This window comes from Gallus gallus, chromosome 26 (genome assembly GCF_016699485.2).
Source record: "Gallus gallus isolate bGalGal1 chromosome 26, bGalGal1.mat.broiler.GRCg7b, whole genome shotgun sequence".
Lineage (NCBI taxonomy): Eukaryota > Metazoa > Chordata > Aves > Galliformes > Phasianidae > Gallus > Gallus gallus.
This window is the reverse complement of record NC_052557.1, coordinates 2,542,057-2,563,268: the sequence shown is the minus strand read 5'-3', so window position 1 is coordinate 2,563,268 and position 21,212 is coordinate 2,542,057. Positions and strand designations below refer to the sequence as shown.

At 44.6% G+C, this 21,212-nt stretch overlaps 2 protein-coding genes across 6 annotated transcripts; one reads left to right on the top strand and one right to left on the bottom strand.

Annotated features, from left to right (window-relative positions):
* Nucleotides 1–10,784, bottom strand: DYRK3 (dual specificity tyrosine phosphorylation regulated kinase 3). Of its 5 annotated transcripts, none has more exons than XM_015299059.4 (3): nucleotides 10,623–10,784; nucleotides 9,679–9,794; nucleotides 1–6,122 (listed from the first exon to the last, which is right to left on the bottom strand). In XM_015299059.4, the coding sequence occupies exons 1-3, from the start codon at nucleotides 10,660–10,662 to the stop codon at nucleotides 4,551–4,553; spliced, it is 1,728 nt and encodes a 575-aa protein (XP_015154545.1). In that variant the 5' UTR covers nucleotides 10,663–10,784; the 3' UTR covers nucleotides 1–4,550. The 5 variants fall into 5 exon arrangements, with proteins under 5 accessions (XP_015154545.1, XP_015154544.2, XP_040508913.1 ...); XM_015299058.4 differs by having other exon boundaries at nucleotides 9,679–9,790; XM_040652979.2 differs by having other exon boundaries at nucleotides 10,426–10,665.
* A 618-nt stretch (nucleotides 10,785–11,402) lies between these two features.
* Nucleotides 11,403–21,071, top strand: EIF2D (eukaryotic translation initiation factor 2D). Its single transcript, NM_001006322.3, has 15 exons — nucleotides 11,403–11,509; nucleotides 11,717–11,907; nucleotides 12,669–12,752; nucleotides 14,866–14,956; nucleotides 15,599–15,706; nucleotides 16,046–16,335; nucleotides 16,519–16,636; nucleotides 17,057–17,102; nucleotides 17,788–17,891; nucleotides 18,796–18,954; nucleotides 19,074–19,163; nucleotides 19,265–19,360; nucleotides 19,848–19,968; nucleotides 20,112–20,286; nucleotides 20,389–21,071. Exons 1-15 carry the CDS (start codon nucleotides 11,454–11,456, stop codon nucleotides 20,457–20,459), a joined length of 1,800 nt encoding a protein of 599 aa, NP_001006322.3. The 5' UTR covers nucleotides 11,403–11,453; the 3' UTR covers nucleotides 20,460–21,071.
* The last annotated feature ends 141 nt before the right edge of the window (nucleotides 21,072–21,212 follow it).

Here is a 21,212-nt window from a genome sequence, read left to right as displayed (position 1 = left end):
TGCTAAAGAAAATTATGCATTTATTTTCTTTTAAAAACAAACTGAAGTACAACATTAGGAAATATCTGCCCGTCACATGTAGATACAGAGTTCGAGACTGACTTAAAGTGTTCCTTCACAGGGTTATATTCACATGCACCTTAAGTGTTTCCTACATTTCCACCTCACAATATTTACTATAAGAAGGCTAACCTGTGAATTCCTCAGACACACCGACATTTAAGTGTGGACAGCTGCAAAGTATAAGAAACCCTGAATAGTAAATTCATTGCACCAAGACAAATGTAGGCTGGTCAAATAATAAGGCACAGTACTATGGATAGGGAACACGGGTTACTCCTGCGGGGGTGAAGTCTGTGCTCCCTCTGAACACAGCGATGCTCACCCATGCAAGACTGTTCTGATGACCCCAAGGCCTGAATGTGACAGTGGGAGCTGAGAACAAAGTGTTGGTGGAGCTTTTGAACACTCGAGGGCTCTTTTATGCAAAGTGTGAAGCGTAGACATTTCCCCAAACCCTTATCAAGTTAAAAAGGAATAATAACCAAGTGGTATCTTTGATATACATCAGATATAAAAATTACGGTGTCCGGTTTTCGAGATGCTGGGTACCCACAGCTCCTAGTGCTCCACACATGGAAAAGTTGCAAGCTCTTTTAACTAAGGAAAAGTCTTTCACTGTGGTTTGGTTTGCTTTCCATCTCAGCTGGGTACCACACAGAAGCACTGCAGATCTTCCCATGTTATTTTGGCTCTTTGCTTCCATACCGGCATTAAACTTTGGCAGGTTTAATGGCAGGGGATTTGTGTCAATCATTTCAGCACGGATCTGAGTGCACAATCAGCCTTTCGCTTGTGTGGATAGGATTAGTAAGACATTGCTGAGATCATCATGTGTACGTTTTGCAGCCAGAACAGCTATCAGTGTTAAAAAATAGAGCTGCAGTCTGCAGTGAACATCCCTTTAAAAAGGACCCGAGGTTTATTTCGGAGGTAGATTCAGAGATGACCACTGCAAAGAACCTCTACTGCTAAATTCCTAATTCCAACAGCTTCCAACTGCACAGAAGCCCTATCAGCTCGCAGCTATTGTAAACAATGGCAGACTGCATAACACACCTCAAACCTTACAGAGGGGTTTGTTCTGAGCTTACCAGACAAGCGGAGCTCCCATTCAGACAGGACAAACTGGGTAGCAAACCCTAGCAAAGAGCACACTGGAGGCAGAGTGTGCACTGCCTGCCCTTGGTGAGCCCAAACCAGCCTGCATTGGGGGCTGCAGCACCACATCCCACAGTGACCACATCACTGCCCCACTGAGTTCAAACAGAAACAAGTTTCTCCTTGCAACTGAGACAGCTGCGTGGTATTTGGACCCCAGTGTAAAAGCAATGCATATCTGGCAGATGCTCGTGCCTTGTCATTTGTTTTATATAAAAAAAAATATTGCTAAAACAAACAGCTAAAAATGCAGACAATGAACACAGAGTGTTACTTCCAACACAAGGACTAACGATAACGAGCAGTCAAACAGAAGGATCATCATAAGGAACACTGAAAAACAAGTCTGGATGACTTCATTACAATTCCTAGAAACGTGATGGCTGTTTTGTCAGAAACCCAAGCAATTGGCATTTGTGTCATGCTAACTTCCTAGGAGAACATGATTGAGGGTGCAGGGGAACCTCACGAGTGCTGGCAAAACAAAGAGGTTCCTCAAAAACAAACACTGTTTTGTTCATCTATGTAGATGAGTTCAGCACTGTGTCACTTCAACATCCTAACCAGTATCACAAGTAACAAAAGTGATGCACTTCAGACTACCTCAGACCTCATTATAGTGCTTAGCTTCCCAAAAAGCAAATGTGAATTTGAGATTCGACATCATCTCACTGAAGACTGTCACTGCAAGCACAACCATGAGTGATAAACAACACTGTTAACAACACAGCCTGTGTTCCAGCCTTGTGAGCATGGCTGTGTGTGATTCCCATAGGCACCCACCATGAGTTCAACAAGTGAAGTGTTCACAAGGATGAGAACTCAGCTCTCCCAGACACAGAGTTTATTATCTCCCTTGAAGGGCTCTCCCACTTCGGGCACACTGTGCCACGCTATTCTTAGAAAGCAAATGCTGTATAAAGAAAATGGGGCTTAGTAAATAAAAACAGAGCTGTGCTCTCTGGGCTACGTAGAGCCTTTTTTCACCATAGGAGAAATCTCCCAAAGTTGCTTCTTTTTCCTTCTCATCTGCTGTGGCCACATAGATCAGACCCTCAAATTAGCAAGACAGTTAATTAAGTGTGTGATTTTAAAATACAGGAGTAGTCCCAGGTAAATAAGATCAATTCTTAAACACGTACAGCTCACAGAGAGCATCTTGCTTGGTCAGGTCAAGGTGAACACACTTTTGAGGTAAAAAGGCAAGGTTTTTGCCAGCTAGTGACTCCATTTGTAGTTTCACAGCTGTGACATGAGAAGTTACCTTGTCATAACGAGATCCCAGAAGTCCCAGGAGAATAATCATTCCACATTGGGTATTTTAGAGATGAAAAGTGTTCTACAGCCAAGCCACTGCTTGCTGCTCCTGAATATGGGTATTCCATCTTCTTGCACAGCTCCTAACACGAACGCTCTGTCTTCTTCCCAGCTCCAAACACTACCACCACTGTACAGTCTTTCTATAGAAAGTGCTCCTTTTCTACACATCTTTCTTACCAAGCTACTGCTCCTCAAAAGGTTCCCCTTCTTCCTCACTCATCTGGTTTATTTAAAGAAAAAAAAAAAAAACAGTTAAAAATGCAAATAGGCAAGTCAGAAGAGGAAACTGGATGTTCCTGGCTTTAGGAAACGTGTCACATCTATTAGAGATGCTGCTGCTAAAATTGGTGGTGCGTTCTACCACTTCCCCCCCAAAATCTGTTTCTCTGGTTGTACCTTCTAACAAAACATCACTCAGCTTTGCCAAACAAAAATACCACTCATGCCTTATTATGAAGTGAACACAGCACACGCACTGGTGTTGCTTGTGGCCACATGGATAAGAGCTAGACTACACTATTTTAATAGCATTACTGAGCTTAGTGCATTTACACTCACAAAACAGAAGTCAGCAAAGCTCCTATGTGAGACTCTCCGCTTCAAGAACAGTTGTGGGAAGCCTGGGGCTTTGGCTCTCACTCTTTGGCCTTTCCATCCACGCCTCCATCCAGCATTTCAGCAGTGCTGTAATTAGAACAGGGCGCAGCCAAAAGCACAGCCCCATCTTCTGAGAAGGAAGCTCTGTTATTGAACATGTGGTCACCTTATCTTACAAATCACCCCGATCCTTCTTTTGTTTGTAGAATGAGAGTCTCCTTGCTTTAATACTAAAAACTTGCTGCAGAGAAACTCATTCAGTTTAAAACCCTCTCTACAGAAGGGCTCTAAATTGTGTTTAAAATTGCATTCAGGAACCTGGCAGGAGATCAGATGTTTTTGTAAATGGACCCACGCCACGTGGCTCCAAGAGCTAAGAACCAGAACAAGTTGTGCTGTTGTCGTTACAGGCCACACCACCACCCCATGTTCTTGGAAGATAAAGGAATTAGAAGCTTACACATTTCAAGCATGCAGAAACATCTCTCACAGACCCGAAGGAATATGATTAGAATTAAAATAATTCATCTCATAACGCAGTTTGATTTGGATCTATGAATTCTTGCATCTTATCAGTCCTTCCTGAGATTACACTGAGATTTTGAAGAGCTATTCTATTTATTAGGGCTGTTCCACACATGTTCTTATTATATCCTACATCTTAAGAATTTTTACTTGCCTGACCAGAGTGGCATGCTTGCCTCTGTATTAAAAGAGTCCCACGGAATTCAATGGAATTCACTCTGCACACAACAAAAAAACCAAACCAACCAAGAACTCACATCAACGAGCAAACACACACACACACACACACCTGGGAGAACTTATAAATCTGAGCTCCAAGAAACGTGTAATGGAATCATCAGCCCCCAAAAAAGCAGCCCACGCCTGCGATGGACTCCTCCTGCTCCTGAGCTTCCCTGTCAGCCTTCCACAGGCATAGGTGATGGAAAAGCAGCACAGAGGAGTCCAATCCTTCAGACATAAGTTAGTGAGCTCTTAATGCATTACACCAATGCATTTGTGCTTGTGACAACAGATGTCAAAACTCTCCCCAAAATAAAATTGAAAAAAAAAAAGTTAATTTGGGGTTTAACTGAAAATACACGTAATAAGTCAATTTCCCTTGCTGTCTTAAGCAAAATAATCTCCTAACCTGTCTTGATAAGAAATAGTTTGGTTTCCAAAACAGCATTATTAAACAGCACAGCAGCCAAACTGCTATGTTACTCATCAGATGAGCTGACCCACCCAGAATGCCATACGCACCACGCTGCGAGAGAAACAGTTTGATAAAAGTTAGCCCTTTAAATGTTTAAATCCATTAAAAACCTCTGCGTTTAACTTCCTTTGATGTTATTAACAAATAATTAAAATTAAAAGTACGTATTCTGGAAATATATCATTAGCTACTAGCTGACCAGCTTTGGCAGCACAGTACATAAAGGTATACTGCCATTGGTGTCGGACGTTAAGTTGGCCCTCAGCTTGTTTGCTACCCCAACCACAGGAGGCAACTTGGAACCAATTCCCGTGAAAGAACTCGTGTAGCTGGAAATCCTTTTACTGGAGGTTTTATCAGTGCTGGGTGGTTTGGGTGTTCGTTTACAAATCCACGGGTGCCTTAAAGCTTGACTTGGCGTCATGCGCACAGCAGGATCCCAGCTGAGACATTCCTTTAAGAACTCTATGAACAAGGGGTCGTCGCAGCCTTTCAGTGCTGTCACCCAGTCCTTGTTCCCTGGAGCACCTCGCACTTTCCCCCTGCGTGATCGGCTCCCGTTGAGGGTCACTCTTCCATCTGCATGAGTAGTCACAGTGCAGTAGCGAGGATGACCCTTGGAGTTGATAAAGTTCTTGGCTCGCTTGGATTGATCCAAAAGCTTCTGAGGGGGCATTCCAAGAAGTTCCATCATACAAGCCAATTGGTCTCCCTCATCCTCTCCAGGAAAAAGAGGGTATCCAGTCAATAGCTCCACCAGAATACAGCCAAAACTCCACATATCTATGGGCATCCCATAACGACTTCCTAAAATTACCTCTGGTGCTCGATAAAATCGAGACTGAATGTACGTGTAGACTCTTTGGTGCTCAAAACAGCTGGACCCAAAATCTATAACCTTGATTCCACTCCTCCCTTGCTGTTTTAGGAGGATATTTTCCGGCTTCAAGTCACAGTGTATGATTTTGTTTCTATAGAGAGCATCCAAGCACTGCAGTATAGAGTGAGCAAACTTGCGCACCAGCTGGACGCTGAAGCCCTGGAACTTATTTCTCTTAATCAGCTCATACAAGTTCATACTCAAGAGTTCAAAGGTCATACAGATGTGGTTCCGAAAGGTGAAGCTTTCCAGCATGTGAATAACGTTCATACTGCCAGTTTTATCCTGCTTCTTCAGGTGCTCCAGGATCCGGATTTCTTCCGCTGCTTGGCGATGGAATCTCTTTTCATTGCGAACCATCTTTAAGGCTAAGTGCTGGTGGAGTTTGTGATCATAGACTTTAGCAACTTGTCCAAAACTGCCCTTGCCAATGATTTTGAGCACTTCATAGCGGTAAGCGAGATGGTCGTGGGGCACGTGAATGTAGCTGCCTTGGTCATCATCATAACCTCCGTTGTTGGGACCACCAATCACTCCTTGCCTCTTCTTTGCAGCTGGACCCACAAAGTAAATCTCAGAGAAGTTAAATATCTCTTGCTGCTCATACGCAGATAACTGATGCTTGTACTGTTTGACAGCTTGTTCTGGAGCCTGGGAAATGGCTTTGTGTGCTTTTGAGGAACTGCTGCCACCTTTACAAGTGCTTAAGCTCTCTATGCTTTTATCTTTCGTCAGGGAAGGAAGAGATCTTTCTGAACAAGTAATTCCTGTAGACTGAAGGGTACTACTCCTTCTGTTCCCAGAGTCCTCAAACAACTGTTCCACTTTGACCTGGCTCCCACTCAGAGGGTGATCCTTCATCGCAAGTTTGTTGCTACAAACCTACAGATAGAAACACACACACAAAAAAGCTTTATTTAATCTTTTTTAAGTATGGACCGAGAACAAAATCAGTATCACAAATGAAAACAGTAACACCAGAATAGTTTGCATTTCCATTGGGAACAAATATAAAGTGCTGCACTTACTACCTAAGCTAACTCAAGTTACAAGTGTAGTTACAGAAGGGAAACATACAAAGAGAATGCAACTTAGTGAAACAAGCACATGCACAAATGCATTTTTAAGTCAATGCAGGGTAAACCCTAGAGAGTCAAACATTCAAACAAGGACACAATACCTATCTCCAGCAGCATGCACGCAGTCAGCAAACAGCCGGGGGAACAGCTATGTTTAGCTTTAAACATGGGTGCAGCAAACACAACCAACGACAGATGCAATCTGCACCTGTCTGACACAAGCAACACAACATGAATGTGCAGGGAAGTGTTAGCAACATTGCAAAGACAAGCGTGCCATGGGAAGACAAAGAAGCAACAGCAAATGATGTTAGGATGGTGTAGCCAAGCTGAACAGACAGCAAAAGGATGACAGCAGGACCAGATAAATCTTCTGTATACAAAGTTTTTCATACATGTAAACATTTGGTTTTGTGTTTATTCTTTTTTAAAGGGGAAAAACAGATCAGAACCACAGTCCCTCTGGAATCACAATGGCTGCATAACTATGAGAAAACTGACTTGGAAGTCCTTCACAATCAAGAATATCTTTTATTCTTTGACAGCAGCTTGTAACCACTGCCACTTACTGCCATATGTTAAAATATTTGCATCAGAAATAACAAATAAGTATGAGAAGAAGCTTCAAGTTTGACATTTTCAAACAAGTAAGTGCTGAACTCCCTGGAATTCAGACCACGATTTGCACAGCAGTTATTCCCCTCTTCTCCCCACTGATGCTCCACGCTGACAGACAGCAAAGAGGTGTTGCTTTATCCCACACAACATGGAAGAAGCCGAGACTGGAGTAGCAACATCTGTTTTCCATTCTGTCCTTTAATCTAAAAATAAAGATTTGAGACACATGCCAAACCCAATCCCCCAAAACTGAAATAGCTGCACAGGAATCACACAAAAATATAAATAAACCTGCAGGGCCATAGCAATAAAACCAAATTCCTTTTTAGTTACACAAAATCTAACATCCTAGCACAGCCCATAAATACAAGAAGTGAATGTTCTCACCAAAAGCAAGTTACATCTCTTCAAAGTCTGTGTGTTTTGCTCATAAGCCCAAAAGATGGGCATTTCCTGCAGCAGTTGGTTTTAGATGAAGGGTGGTGAGGCCATTGGATGTATCCTACTGAGTTCCACTGCCCAAAGCCCTATCAACCCCAACCCACAGTGCACTGTGAGAGGCACGCCTTGCCAGAAACTCTTGAGTGAAAAAAGCAAAGCCCAGCCCTTGTAACTTAACATGAACGCCTTTTTCTTGGAGCCTGGCTGAACCTCTGAGATAAGGAAGGCATATTTACAGAGCCAGCAAAAACACCATTCAGTGGAGCACATAAACCAGCACGCTTACAAACAAACAAGATAAAGCACAAAAGCTCAGCAAACCCCGTTCCATCTAAACGTGCTGTTTGCAGCAAACACTTACTGCTTCTAACTTCCTCAATAAACAAAGAATTCATGATCATATTTCTACCACAACCATTTCTTACCGAAGAAATGATGGCTCTGGAGCCCAAACCAGGCTCAGCATCCCTAAGTATCATAGAATCATAGAGCGGCCTGGGTTGAAAAGGACCACCACGATCATCTCATTTCAACCCTCCTGATACATGCAGGGTCACCAACCACCAGACCAGGCTGCCCAGAGCCACATCCAGCCTGGACAGGAGCAAGGGCTGAGTTCTCATTCTCAGGTGACTGCCACCATGCTTTGCCACAGGACAGCAGGAGACACACACACACACACACACACACACACACACAGTTCCATCTGACTTGAAGTCAGATGACTTCTGAGCAACACCAGCATTCCTTCAGCAGCTTGCTCTTACAAATCCCAGGCTAACCAGTATTCCTTTGTCGTTGATAAAATATGCTTTTAGAAGCCAGGAAATTACAGTGACAACACAACTGGCGCCACATTAAAGACTCTCACATCCTTCTCACTTCAGATGAAGTTTTATAAGTAAACACTCAGGCCAGTTCCTACAGAATTCTCTTTTCCAAAGTGCATCGGTTATTTCCACAAACTGAATCAAACCCATCTATTCTCAAAGCAGAAATATTTATGTTCCCTGATACAGCTGGAGATGAAAAGAACCAACAGCTGCACATATCAGGCATCCTCAGCTCTCACGTAACTTCACATCACAATACAAAAATCTTGGAAAGCAAGAAACCAAGCATCACTGAAATCCATACGCTGCTCCTTTAAAGCTGAGCTCAGTTTTCATCCCTGCACACTTCAGCATGTAAGATATCACTGAGATTGTATTTTTTTTTAATTAGTAAGGGTGAAACTAGGCCATTTCACAGCCCTTAATTTTGTCTTAAAAAGCTATCAGGTGTGATGGACAACGTACAAATGAAGGATAAGTTGCACCATGGAAACAAAACCTTCATACAATTACATTGGCACTTCACTGGACAGTTCCAGTCTACTGATTTCTGTTTAGTTATGAGCAGTTGTAGTGACACTGGGACTGAAGCATTGCATTTAGGAGTTCTCATTTGCCCCCCCCACCCTCCCCCCAAACTACTGCTCATCAAATCTCTGTATTTCCCCTGTTTTCTCAATGCAGCCAAGAAAGGAAACCTGTGCTCCTGTATTTGCTCAGTGACTGGCAAAGACCAAATTAATCAGTAATATCTGTTTGAATAACTTTACACTAGGTGATGATTTTCAAACATACCTTGTTCAGTGAAAAGTTTATTTTCCATTTTTTAGATAGTGGGGGGTTTTTGTTGCTTAAGCACAAGCTCCTTTAGTTTTGCCACAATCCAATGAGAGACAAAACAAATCTAAGAACCACACAAAGGTCAGATCACTGTGCAGATGAACACAACTACCACCACCCAGTCGAGACAAAGTGAGGAAAGACTGCCTAACTCCATATCTGCCTAGGAAACACAGTGCTTATAAAGAAACACCTTTACACCTTCAGCCCACACAGAGCTATTTTGCTAGCACACAAAGCAGCAGATAATGCTCAAATTTCCAGAGAAGAAATGAACTTTTGTAAGAAGTTTGAAGACACAAACCTACACTGAAGCCTTGGGATTGCCTGGAAGAAAACCAAAATGGAAACATGCAACGGTTGAAGCAAACTGTATGTAGACTTACATACTTATCAGCTCATAAGGTGACAGCAGAATGCCTCAACCATTTGTAAAACAACTTTTTTGATTGAAATACAAGCTGAGGGTAATAACACAGGACTTCTAACACTGCCTGGCAACTTCACATTGTACAAAATAACATACTGCTCTTATGTAAGTAAAAGCAACATCCCACCTTTTGCCTTTACTTCCTATAATGAGACACACTGCCACATATTACCACATGAAAACTTCAAAATACTCACATTAGATCTTCCGAGGGAAGGCAGTCCTGAGGGGCTGTGCTCTTCATTTGCAGACTCTTGGTACCTAAGCTGATCTATCCTCATATAGGAGTCATATAATCCGTCTCCAAACCTGGCTGGAAATGTTCCATACAGTTATTGACAATTCACATTGCTACGGATGGAGGCAAACGCTCGGGTGTAACTCATGAATCACAGAACGGCCTGGGTTGAAAAGGACCACAATGATCACCAGTTCCAACCCCCTGCTATGTGCAGGGTCACCAACCAGCAGACCAGGCTGCCCAGAGCCACATCCAGCCTGGCCTTGAATGCCTGCAGGGATGGGGCATCCACAGCCTCCTTGGGAGGTTCTCATATAATTAGTAAACAATCTTTAACTACGGCATCCAGAGTGTTGTAATGCCGGCGTATAACGCTGCTGGGGAATCTCAGTTTGACACTTTGGCTTTAATTTAGGGCTTCTCCTTTTTTAATCGATGCTTGCACTGCAAATATACCCTGCAGGAACGGGAGGCAGCGCGTTTCCCTCCCTGCATTAAGCAGATAATCCCAAAGTGGCCTCATCGGGAGCGGCAATGCAAACGGAGCACGCGTTTGATCGGACTAGCTGGGAAGTAGGTTATCCCTTACCAACGATACGGGGGAATTACAGCCGGCGGATTTGCCGCAAGGAAAAATAAATTAATTCATTAAAATAATAATAATAATAATAATGAAAAAGGGGTCGCGTTGTTTGCTCAGTACCCGAGAAATACTCGGAGAGAAGCAGACGGATCGTGTCTGCACCCAAGGGCGGCGGGACCCCCACAGCCCCAGCCCGCCTGGAAGGCGGCTCCCCGCTCCCCGGCTCGGCCCGCCCGGAGGCCGCATTGTTCCGCCGACCCCCGCGGGGCCCGCCCGGTGCCGAGGGGCCGCTCCCAGCCCCCTCTCTCCCGCCTCACCTGCACCGAGCGGCGCCTCCGGCTTCCTGCCCAGCAGCATGGTGGCGGAGGGAGGCGGCCCCCATCCCCCGTCGCGCCGCCGCCGCCGCCCCGCACCTCCGGCCTCGCCGCCGCCGTCCAGCGCTGCCGCGGCGGGCAGCCAGGCTGCGGCCGCCCGCAACTGCCGGGCCGCGGCGGGGCCGCCCGTTGCCAAGGGAACGTGCCCCCGCCCGCCGCCGGAACGCGCATGCGCACTGTGGGTGGGGCGGGGCACGGAGCGCCGCGCTCCCTCAGGGACCCGGGTTCGAGGCCGGCCCGGGGAGCATCGAGCGGCCGTTTTCCCTCAGCGCGCAGCCGGGTCGCCGCGTCTCCGCCATCCCCAAGGGCTCCGCTCCGCCTTTTGAGAGCCGCAGATAATGCCCCAGGGCAAGCTCAGTGGTTCCTGTATTAAAACAACACGCTTAAAATCAACCCAAGTGGCAAAAAGGGGTTGAGTTATTGTGTTATAAGCAGAGAGAAACGCTCTGCCGTGCGTCTCTCAGCGCTGCCAGAACCCCCTGCGCGCCAGGGATGCTCAAATGAGCCCCATTCCCACGACGGCGCTGCCGCCGCTCGGGTTCGCACCGCCTTTGGGGTTTATTTCCAAATTCTGCCGGAGCTGTTTTGTGTGTGAGGCGATCGGCAGCCACAGAGCGCTCAGAACAAAGAAATCCCAGCGTTAAGACAAAGCCCGGAGGCTCCGACCTTCCCCTCCTCCTCGGGCCGGCCCGGCCGGGCGGGCGGTTTCCACCCGGACTCGTTGTGCCGCGCACGGCGCCATGGCGGCCGCGGGGGGCTGAGGGCAGCGCCGCCATGTTCTGCAAGGCGTTCCGCGTCAAGGCCAGCACCGCCATCAAGGGCTCCGACCGGTGAGTGCCGGTGTGTGGGGAGAGCGCGGCGCGGGGCCGGAGGGCAGAGCTGCGGGGAGGGAGCCAGGAGGACGGCTGGTTTCTTCCCAGCGGCCTCCCGGCGTGCGGGGGTTTCCCGTGCAAGCCCTGGCGCGGATCATCGCCAGTGTAAGTGGGAGTCTCCTAGCCACCAGAGTACTGAAGGAGGAATTGCTTTTGTCCTTGCAGGAGAAAGCTGCGAGCTGATGTTGCGGCCGCTTTTCCAGGCCTTAGTGCTGAGCAGTTGGTGGAGCTGATTCCGAACAAGGAAGAGCTGAATGTCATCAGGATATACACCCACAAAGGGGAGGCCGTCACTGTGTACGCGGATAGCAGGAACCCGATCCTGTTTGAGATTGAAAAAGCTCTGTATCCCACAGGTATGGGCAGTGGGGTGGAGGAATCCTCCCCATCCCTGCAGGCGTTCAAGGCCAGGCTGGATGTGGCTCTGGGCAGCCTGGTCTGGTGGTTGGAGACCCTGTGCATAGCAGGGGGTTGGACCTGATGAGCATTGTGGTCCTTTTCAACCTAGGCCATTCTATGATGACTGTTTACTCACTGCAAGCCAGGATTTCCCCCCAAGACTTGCTTGTGTTTTAAGTGCTTACACACCTCCCATCGCTATTGCACCTCATCTGCACGCTTTATTGTGTTTGTTCTGCTGACATCGATGTGAAATCCATTGAGGTTCTTGCAGAACAGAGGCCCTGAGGGGTTAGGAGCCAGGAAACGAGTGGATTCAGCCCCAGGTTAGCATCCTAGCTTCTCATCCCTCTTTTGTTCACTTGGTATCAGCAAGTATCACATCCACCTCCAGGCAGCCCTGGAATTAGGTGACACACTGTTCTGATGGATACTCAGTAGCAGATCAGCTCAGAGCACCCATGAGTTACAGAGGATAATTCAAAGGGTCATCTTTGTAATAATTCACAGAATCTTGAATTAAATAGCTGTTTGTTTGTTTGTTTTTTTCTCTATCTCAACATTTTCTAATCATTGTAGGATTGTTCTGACTTCAAATCTCTTCAGAGTAGCATTTCATTGCAGTCAGCACAGTACTGCTCAGTCTTCAAGATGATGAGAAGCAGCAGCTAGCATTTTTTAATGATGCCTCTCTAAACTTTCTTCTGTTCTGGCGCAGTGTATACCCTGTGGGTCTACCCAGATCTTCTCCCTGCTTTTTCAACATGGCCCCCCGTGCTACAGAAGCTAGCAGGAGGAGCAGGTAAGAGGACCAGAACTTTGTCACATCCCATTGCACATTAAGATTTGCCTTCAGGGCTTTTTGCTGTTATCTTTCCCAGTGTGACAAATGGACCTGAAACAATGAGAAAGTATAAAGGATACTAACACACAAAGTAATTCACCTCGATCTCCTGAAACAGAAAATAAATCAGCAGCAGATAAGGTTGTAAATGAACCAAAGTAGGTTAAGCTGTTTAAATGCAGTAATCTGTTCCATTCGAGAGTCTCGGATTTGGAAATGCCTCTTCAGGGTGTAAAGTTGATCAGTGACTCTGAACTGGGACACTGACCAGCCCGTGTCACTGCTCTGTGGGGCTTTTTTTAGCTTGCCTTGGGCAGCTGACTCCATCTGCTGCCACTCTGGGTGCTGTCAGTTCAGAGTTGAGCTTGCTTATCCTGTGGAGAGTGAGTTTGTACTGGAACTCACGGTTCTAATCACTGTCAGGCAAATTGTGGGTTACAGATGGGGTTGGATTTGTGTTGCTGGAGTACTGACTGGCTCTACCAGCTACTTACGGATCGAGACTAACAAGAAATGAATCTGTTTTCTGGCATCTGCTTTGGAGGCAGTTCAGACTCATGAGAGTCAGGCCTTTATAAACCTGAAACAGCAGAACTACTCAACCAGAAAAAGACTGAATTCCAGCCATTGCAGCTTTAATCTATAAATGGAAGTGTACGTGTAGAAATAGATGTCTTTTTTCCATTACACACTGTCTAGGGAAGCAGACAAGTCCCTCTGTTCACTCTGCTCTTGGGGAAATAAAGTGCATGAGTGCGTAGCTATGATAAACATCTGAGCCAGCTTTGTTGTTGGCTTGTAGTGACCTAGTTTCTGGGGGAAAAAAGTCTTGTTAACAGGAGAAGAACATTGATGAAAGAGGGCTGCAGGTCATTCATCTCCATGGCAACCAGGCTACTGCTGGGTATGATCCAAAGATAAGAAACTGGCCACGGAGACAATGGCCAGCAAAGGCAGAGAGCAAAGATTGAGCCCTGTCATAGAAATGGGATGAAAGGCGTGAGACTGTCCAGCACTGCAGACATGGAGGGATGGAGCAGACTTGAGGAAGCAATCAGTTGCAAGGAGAAGGAAGGCAGTGCTATTCACGGTATCTGTTCCTTGAATTCAAAGGTCCCACTACCTGCCCTGGTTATTTACATGATGCACACATCTAATTGCCTTGTCACTGTAAGATTTTTGCATGATTCCTGTCCCTAGAGATGTGGAGCCTTGTCTTCATTGCAGAGTTCATTCTGGGTTTGCTGAAAGTAGTTGTGACAGTGAATGGGAGGAAAAATATTGCTGGCCTCTCAGCACGCACATTAAATCTAAGCTGCTGAGAGGAAAGTGGGATCAAATCAAACCATGGAACACAGGTCAGTCCATGGAACTGCAAGGTCTAGACAACTACAGCTGCTGTGAGGGAGAGTAGATGATTTTCATATAATTTAGTGAGGACATGATGCCATACGTGAGGCATGGAACACGTTTACTCACATGCTAATCTGTTCATCCCAGGCATGGAAAGCAGAACAAATCACACAGCAAGGTCCACTTGTTTCTGTCCAGATTAGCAAGGAGGTGGTGAAGGCAACTTCCTCCTGCTGAGGAGAGCTCACAACTGAGTGCAGCTGCTGGCAGGGCAGGGTGGTTGGATCACCAGTGGCAAATTTTATCAAAGAGAGAGCTTCTGCCTTGGGACAGGGCAGAATAAATGGGTGGTTTTGCACCTCTCTCCTTGTTCCTTTCTTTTTCCTTGTCATTAGTGAGGAGTAATGGTGTCTAGGCTGGAAGCTTATTCCTTTTTGTTAGAAGAGTACCTAATTTGGGCCTGGCACAGCAAGGCAAGGGGCTGAGCATGCATTGCTCTTCTGCTGCGTTTTTGGATGCGCACACCAAATTGAATCCCCTATTCCATGGGGTGGTAGCAAGGAGTGCTAACTTACCAGGGGAAACAGAGAATGATGTTTTCTCTGGCATGTACTCAGCGATTAGCAGGCTGTGTTTTTGCTGACTAACAGAAGGGGTGGGGGTGGAGGAGGTCGTGGCTGAACCTTTCATTGAGAAATGGTTGCTTTGTTGTCCTCAGATCTGATGCTGCCAGGAGTTGTAGTGCCATCTTCTGGCTTTCCACAAGTAGAGCGGGGCACGCTCTGTGCTGTCACCCTCCTGGGAAACAGGTACAGAGGACTCTTTATTCCCATCTTTTCTTAGAGACTAGCACTGAAAGGGAAACTGTTTTTAACGTGGAAACTCTGGGGCTTTTGAGGGAATAGGAGCAGAATTATTCTCATGCATTTGATGCCTGTGGACCTGAACAGTGGAAAATTCAGCACAAGAAAATGCAGTTACATTTCTGTGTTGGGATATGTTTGAGCTCAGGTGGAGAGTTATGCAAATTTGTTCTCTTGGAGCTGGGCCTGGTGGATTTCTTTTGAAACAGCAGTTTTTACATAAGATTATAATTTACACAGTTGTCTTTTTGTCTGTGTGAAAGCTTAGAAAGAGGGAGCAGCGCTAAAGCTGTATTTCTCCCCCTCCACCCAGGTCTCTTTTTAGCAGTGCCTGTACTCTTTGTGCTTTCTTAAAGGGAAGAATGCATCACTGCACACCTGTCACTGCAGTACCACAACTGCACATATCCTTGGGATTCTTTGAAAAGCCTTACATACCAGAGATGGGACAAAACCCAAAAATGCCTGCATGTTTAGAAAAGCAGGCTGTAAAGAACAAGGGCATTGTAAAACAATCCCAGTATATCACAACAGCACTGTTCTTATGTGTTTGTGCTGTCCTGCTTTAACGTTGCTGTGTTTCCCCAGAGCTCCTGTAGCAGTTGCAGCTGCTGCTATGTCCACTGCAGAGATGCTGGCTGCTGGAATGAAAGGGAAGGGCTTTGCTGTGTTGCATACTTACATGGATCATCTCTGGTGAGTGCCTCTCCAGGCATTTTGTGAAATGTGTGACAAGTCTTATTAAAATCAAAGCTGTGTCCCATTAAGCTGGATTGTTCATTGTTTGGATACAGCTTAGATGTGACCTCTGTTAAGGCTTCAGCTGTGCTCGGTGTGTTTGATGACCACACTTTTCTGACAGAAGCAGTTCTCTCTCCTGAGGTCTACCCAATAGACCTGGAAATAAATCTTACAGTTTAAGATCCATACATCTCCCCATGCCTTTTATCAGGGGAACATTTATAAATATTATTGTCCTACGGGTTTCCAAGCATTAAACAGACAGCCTCATAATGCTTTTTCTTCCTTTTGTAGGGAATACGGTGACAAATCTCCTCCTCCTACCTTAGCTCCCTTGGCAGCAGATCCTGCTGAAAAGGAGAATGCTGAAGATGAGGAAGAGGTGGAGGGGAAAAAGCCTGGCAACAGCGTCTCCACTGACACACCACAGCACGTGGACATTGGTGATTTGAGCCTGAAGGAGCAAAACAGTTGTGCCATAGTGATGGGAAAGGAGGAACTCAATGAGAATAGAGCTGCAGAAACAGCTGAAGATGACAGTACAGGGGCTCAGCAGGACGCAGAGGACAGCAGGACACCACAAGGTACTTTTGTATGCAAATGGATCCAAACTAAGCTTTTGTTTGCTGAAGCTGGTACCCATGATCTAGGTTACTGTGCATTCTAGACAGCACAGAGCATAGGGATGGCATTCTGTGGTCTGAAGCTGAGCATTATGTTATGAAGGGATACTCCTCACTGTATACTTGTCCTTTTCTTCCCTACAGAGCAAATGGATGTATTATTTAATCAGTGCTTTTTTCATGCTTTAAAATGCAAAGTGAAGAAGTCAGACCTCCCTCTGCTCACCAGCACGTTTCTACGCAGCCATATGTTCTCATGCTGGTATGTGGTAAGAAGAGCGTCTTTGGGGTTGCAAGAAAGAGTGGGATATTTAGAATAGAATATTTGGGATGAAATTCTTGATTCACAAGTAAAATCCAGTCCCTGTCTAAGGTTACCTAAGATTATGCTTCTTACATCAAGGTGTTTGTATGATTGAAAACAGGATAGGCATTTAATAGCTAACTTGAGTTGACTAACAATTGTTTAAAGATTTCTCCATCACTTAAATGGCTCTTTGCTTCCCTGTGGGAGCATCAGTGCTGGTGGAATTCATCACATTCTGTCTGTTATTTTGTTTGAAGTAATTCTGTGTGGAGCTCATATTTTTGCTGTTAAGATAATTTTAACATAAGTAGCAAGCTTTACAAAGAAATGAAGAGTGCCTGTAACTAAAGAACTGTTCTTAAAATTCCATTATAGCCCTGCTGGACAGCAGCTAGATATAAAGAAGTCAAGCTATAAGAAGGTGAGATTTTCCTGTTGTTTTGGGTTGTTTTTTTTTTTTTTTAATGTTACTTGAAATAAGTAAAAAGAGATAAAAAATGTTGAGCTTCAAATTGTTGAAGTGTTAATAAGAACAGACAGAAAAGTCCTGTGAGCTGTTCCTAAAAGCCAAGTTCTTTTAGTCAGATCTCTGCTCCTGAGAGATCGAGGGAAGAAAGTTATTGTCCTGAAAGCATGAACACTTCTTTGAACATATCTAATGCTGTCTGGTATTTGTACTGTGATAGCTGTTAAAGACTCTGATCTTGTTGGACATTGCAATTTCTTGCAAGAAGGGATCACTTCTTTTCTGAAGCTATTAATGAACAAAGATGAAAAGGGTGGAGATGACAGGCAAGGACAAAGCCTGTTGCCAAAGATGTCACAGCAGTCCATGTGACACATAGTGTGATTTGGCCAAGGTCACAGAGCAAACAGGTGGCAGACCTACAAAAGGAACATTTGCTTATTCTGTTTTAGAGCATGATGGACACACACACTATTCTTTAGCAATTGCTGTGTTTAGAGAAGCTACAGTGCTGGATTCTAACCCCCACCACCCCCCCCCAATAAAGTCTTCTGATTGAGCAAGTAATTGGGGGGCAGTCAGAAATACAAAGAGGAATTTGAAATGCTCAACCCCACATTTCCAATTGTTGTTTTCTCAGTTTTCCAAATTCCTGCAAAGTATGCAGCACCAGAAGATCTTACAAGTGAAGGAGCTGACCAAAGGTGTGGAAAGCATCGTGGAGGTGGACTGGAAGCATCCAGAGTATGTAGAATATTATAGTCCTTCAAAGAGGTGATAACCCTTGAAAAGAAGGAGCAGAATCATGCTTCCATCTTTGTTACCTATTATAACCCTTGTTAGCAGTCACTAAAAAGCACATTCTTTTGACAACGAGTCTTGATAATTTGTATGGTATATTTTTAGTGGGAAGGGAAGAAAGCTGTATATCCATCAGGCAGTTTTCTAGCTATTTAACACTGAGTCTAGTGTTATGACTGTCTTATGCCTTTCCTATTTAAGCAGGTCCCCCAGCCTCATCTGTTTGCTGGGACAACTTTTTGTTCAGCTTTGAAGTGAACTTAACCTGTCTAAAAAATGACTCCAGTGAGAAGATGGCACTGCTGCTGCACAAACACCCATGAAACTACAGCCTTAAAATGTCATATAGGATCAAATCAACCACTTTGCAAAATCAGCAGCCAAAGTTATAACCTTAAAAAAAAAAAAAAACAGGAAAACTGCTTTGTTTTCCATTTCACATTGATTCACGCAAATACCTTTTTAGTTGCTTATTACCTGATTATCAGTGCTTCCATTATCTTTCTAAGGATTAATAGTTACATCAAGAACCAGATTCCTTCCTTTTGCATATCAGCACATTAGCTCTCTCTTGGAATTTCCCACTGGGCCCGAGGTCTGCTGTTATGTAACATCTCCTTGGCAACTAATGGGCTGGAGAATATTTTGGTAGATACAAGTATGTCTTCTCTTCTGCATTTGGAAAGAAGCAGGATTTGACTTTTTGCATTAACTTTTCTCTCATCATCCCTAGCCTTGTCATTAGGAGGCACAGTTACACTCAAGCTCAGTTTGCCGTGCTCTCTTACTTGCAAGCACAGAAATTGATGTTACAAATTTCAACCTTTTTGCTGTTTTTTTTCCCCAGCATTAAAGCATTTGCAGTACCTGAAGGATTTTCTTCAGCCTCTGCTGCCCAAGACAGCAAAAGTGAAGACAGGGAACAAGCATACCGTGCTCCTGAAATCATACCAATGTATGGGGTCTCAGCAAAGATGGTGCCACTGTTTCAGGACTCTGGACACAGGTGAGCACTGGAAAAATGCAACAAAACCATTGTTGGGTTAAGAGATAGGCTAACAAACTTGTGCTGCTACCATTTTGTTCACCTTCAAGGGGAAGCAATCAAGTTTTCTTTCTATTTAGAAAAGGAAGCATCCTCTCAGGCAGTGAGGTGAGAAACATCATCATCAACTACGTGAAGACTAACGAGTTGGTTGATGAAACAAACAAGAAGTAAGTGTACATAAAAGTTGTCTTACCTTGCTTCCACCGGAGATGCTGAATGTAAAGCAAGAAGTGAACTTGTTTTCTCCTCATGCATGTTTTTCTTACAGCTTTGTAAAAGTAAATGCCATTCTGTGCGACTGCCTACTGGATAAATCCGAGCAAGATGAAGTCTCACACCTGAAGTGGGATGACCTCGTGAGCAGGTGACTGTTCTTTCATTGTGCTGTTTCAGTATTACACTAAATTATCACATACAAGTCAAAGCCCCATGTCACTGGAGTTACTGAAGTTGTAACTTCCTCCTGGTGATACAGAAAATATCCAGAGACCTTCACTTAAACCATATCTCATTCTTCACCGTGTAACCACTACCTGTCATTACCTGATGTTGCTTTTTGTTCTTGTTTACATGCTGACTATCAGGGAAAGATTTCTAAACAAGCAGTGCCCGATTCTCTGTACAATCTATGTATACACATCTATGAAGCTATTGTTTGCTGCAGATAAGTGAACATGCCCTTTTTAGGCAATGGTAGTCATCCTGCTCTTTATGTTCAAGGTCTTTCTTGGCCGTGCAGATCTAGACTTGATGTGTAGTCTCAAACCTGTAATGGCTGCAGCAGAAAAAACACAGTTAACATCAGTCTTGCTGTGCTGTATAGACCAATTGGATCTATAAACTTTGTTCAGGTGCCTCGAGCGTCTGCAGCCCTTACACCAGGTGACATTTTTTGGACAAGAACCCATTGTGAGGAAAGGAAACATTGAGCCCATTGACATAACCACTGCACAAAGATCATCAAATAAGAAGGTAAGAAGAGAAACAAGAAGATGGGATATGAATGAGCCCTGACTCTGAGGGCAGCTTTGGCAGCTTGCTTTTCTGGGATGAATGGGACATAATTTACTAACACTGACAGCGGTAATAATTGCAATCATTGCTGCAATCTTCAGGTGACAATTATCAAGAACCTCGAGCTGTACGGTTTAGACCCACAGTGTGTGGCCAATATTCTACAACAGAAAGTGCAGGCCAGCACCACCATCACCCCAGTGCCTGGAGCAAAAGACAGAGTTCAGGTCCAGATCCAAGGCAACCAAGTCCATCATCTGGCCAAGATGCTGCTAGGTAGGTCTGCTCTGGAACTGGGCTTGGGCTAGTTATAGCAAGATACAGATTTTAGTTAGTAATTGAATTGTTACCTAATGTGAACTCTTCTTTATTTTGCAGAAGAATACCAACTACCTCGGAAATATATCCAAGGCCTTGAGAAGGCTCCAAAGCTCGGCCGGAAAAAGTAGGAGCAAAATCTACTGTAAGAATTAATCAGCTCTCGTTATTTATAGAAACGTCCTGCCAACAAATCAAGGTTATGTACAGGCCTCATTCATTCAAAGTCCTGCATTTCTACACGGTCTGGGATTCTCCCAAATAATAATATTGCTCAAAGTGATCATTTTTCATATAAATAAAAAGCTGAAAAAGAATTCTAGCTTTATCCTTTTCCACATATTTTCTGATATGTGGGCATCCCATTATTTTTTTTTCTTGCTATAGACCCTCACATCCAGTCTGACATTCTTACTTTCCACCTTTTAAACCAAAGCATCGTAATAGAACCTCATCCAGAATGTTGCAGAGTACATTCCAACACGTGCTAGAACGTTCCAGGACAATGTGCCATAGAGCATTTATGTCACATATCAAAAGCATTTGGTTTAGATGTCATCCTTTTAAACACTTCCAGGTATTAATATTAAGGCATTTCAACGTGAAGAATTAAACTCCATATTGAATTAATGATTTCCATGTATAACATCAATTGCAGCTTATGAGAGGTAGTAGTTCTGTCAAAGCCATCTACATACAAAAGACAAATGAATGCTAATAAATATTAAGGACGATGAATGGAACACTTTGCTTCTCAGGAGTAGATGTTCTGTGCTGCTTTAGCTGAAGGTTAGATGTTAAATTCAGTTCTGGGAGGACTCCCATATCTTGCCTTTAGACTCAATGCAAGAAAACACCACAGGAGGGCGCCAGAAAAATAAGTC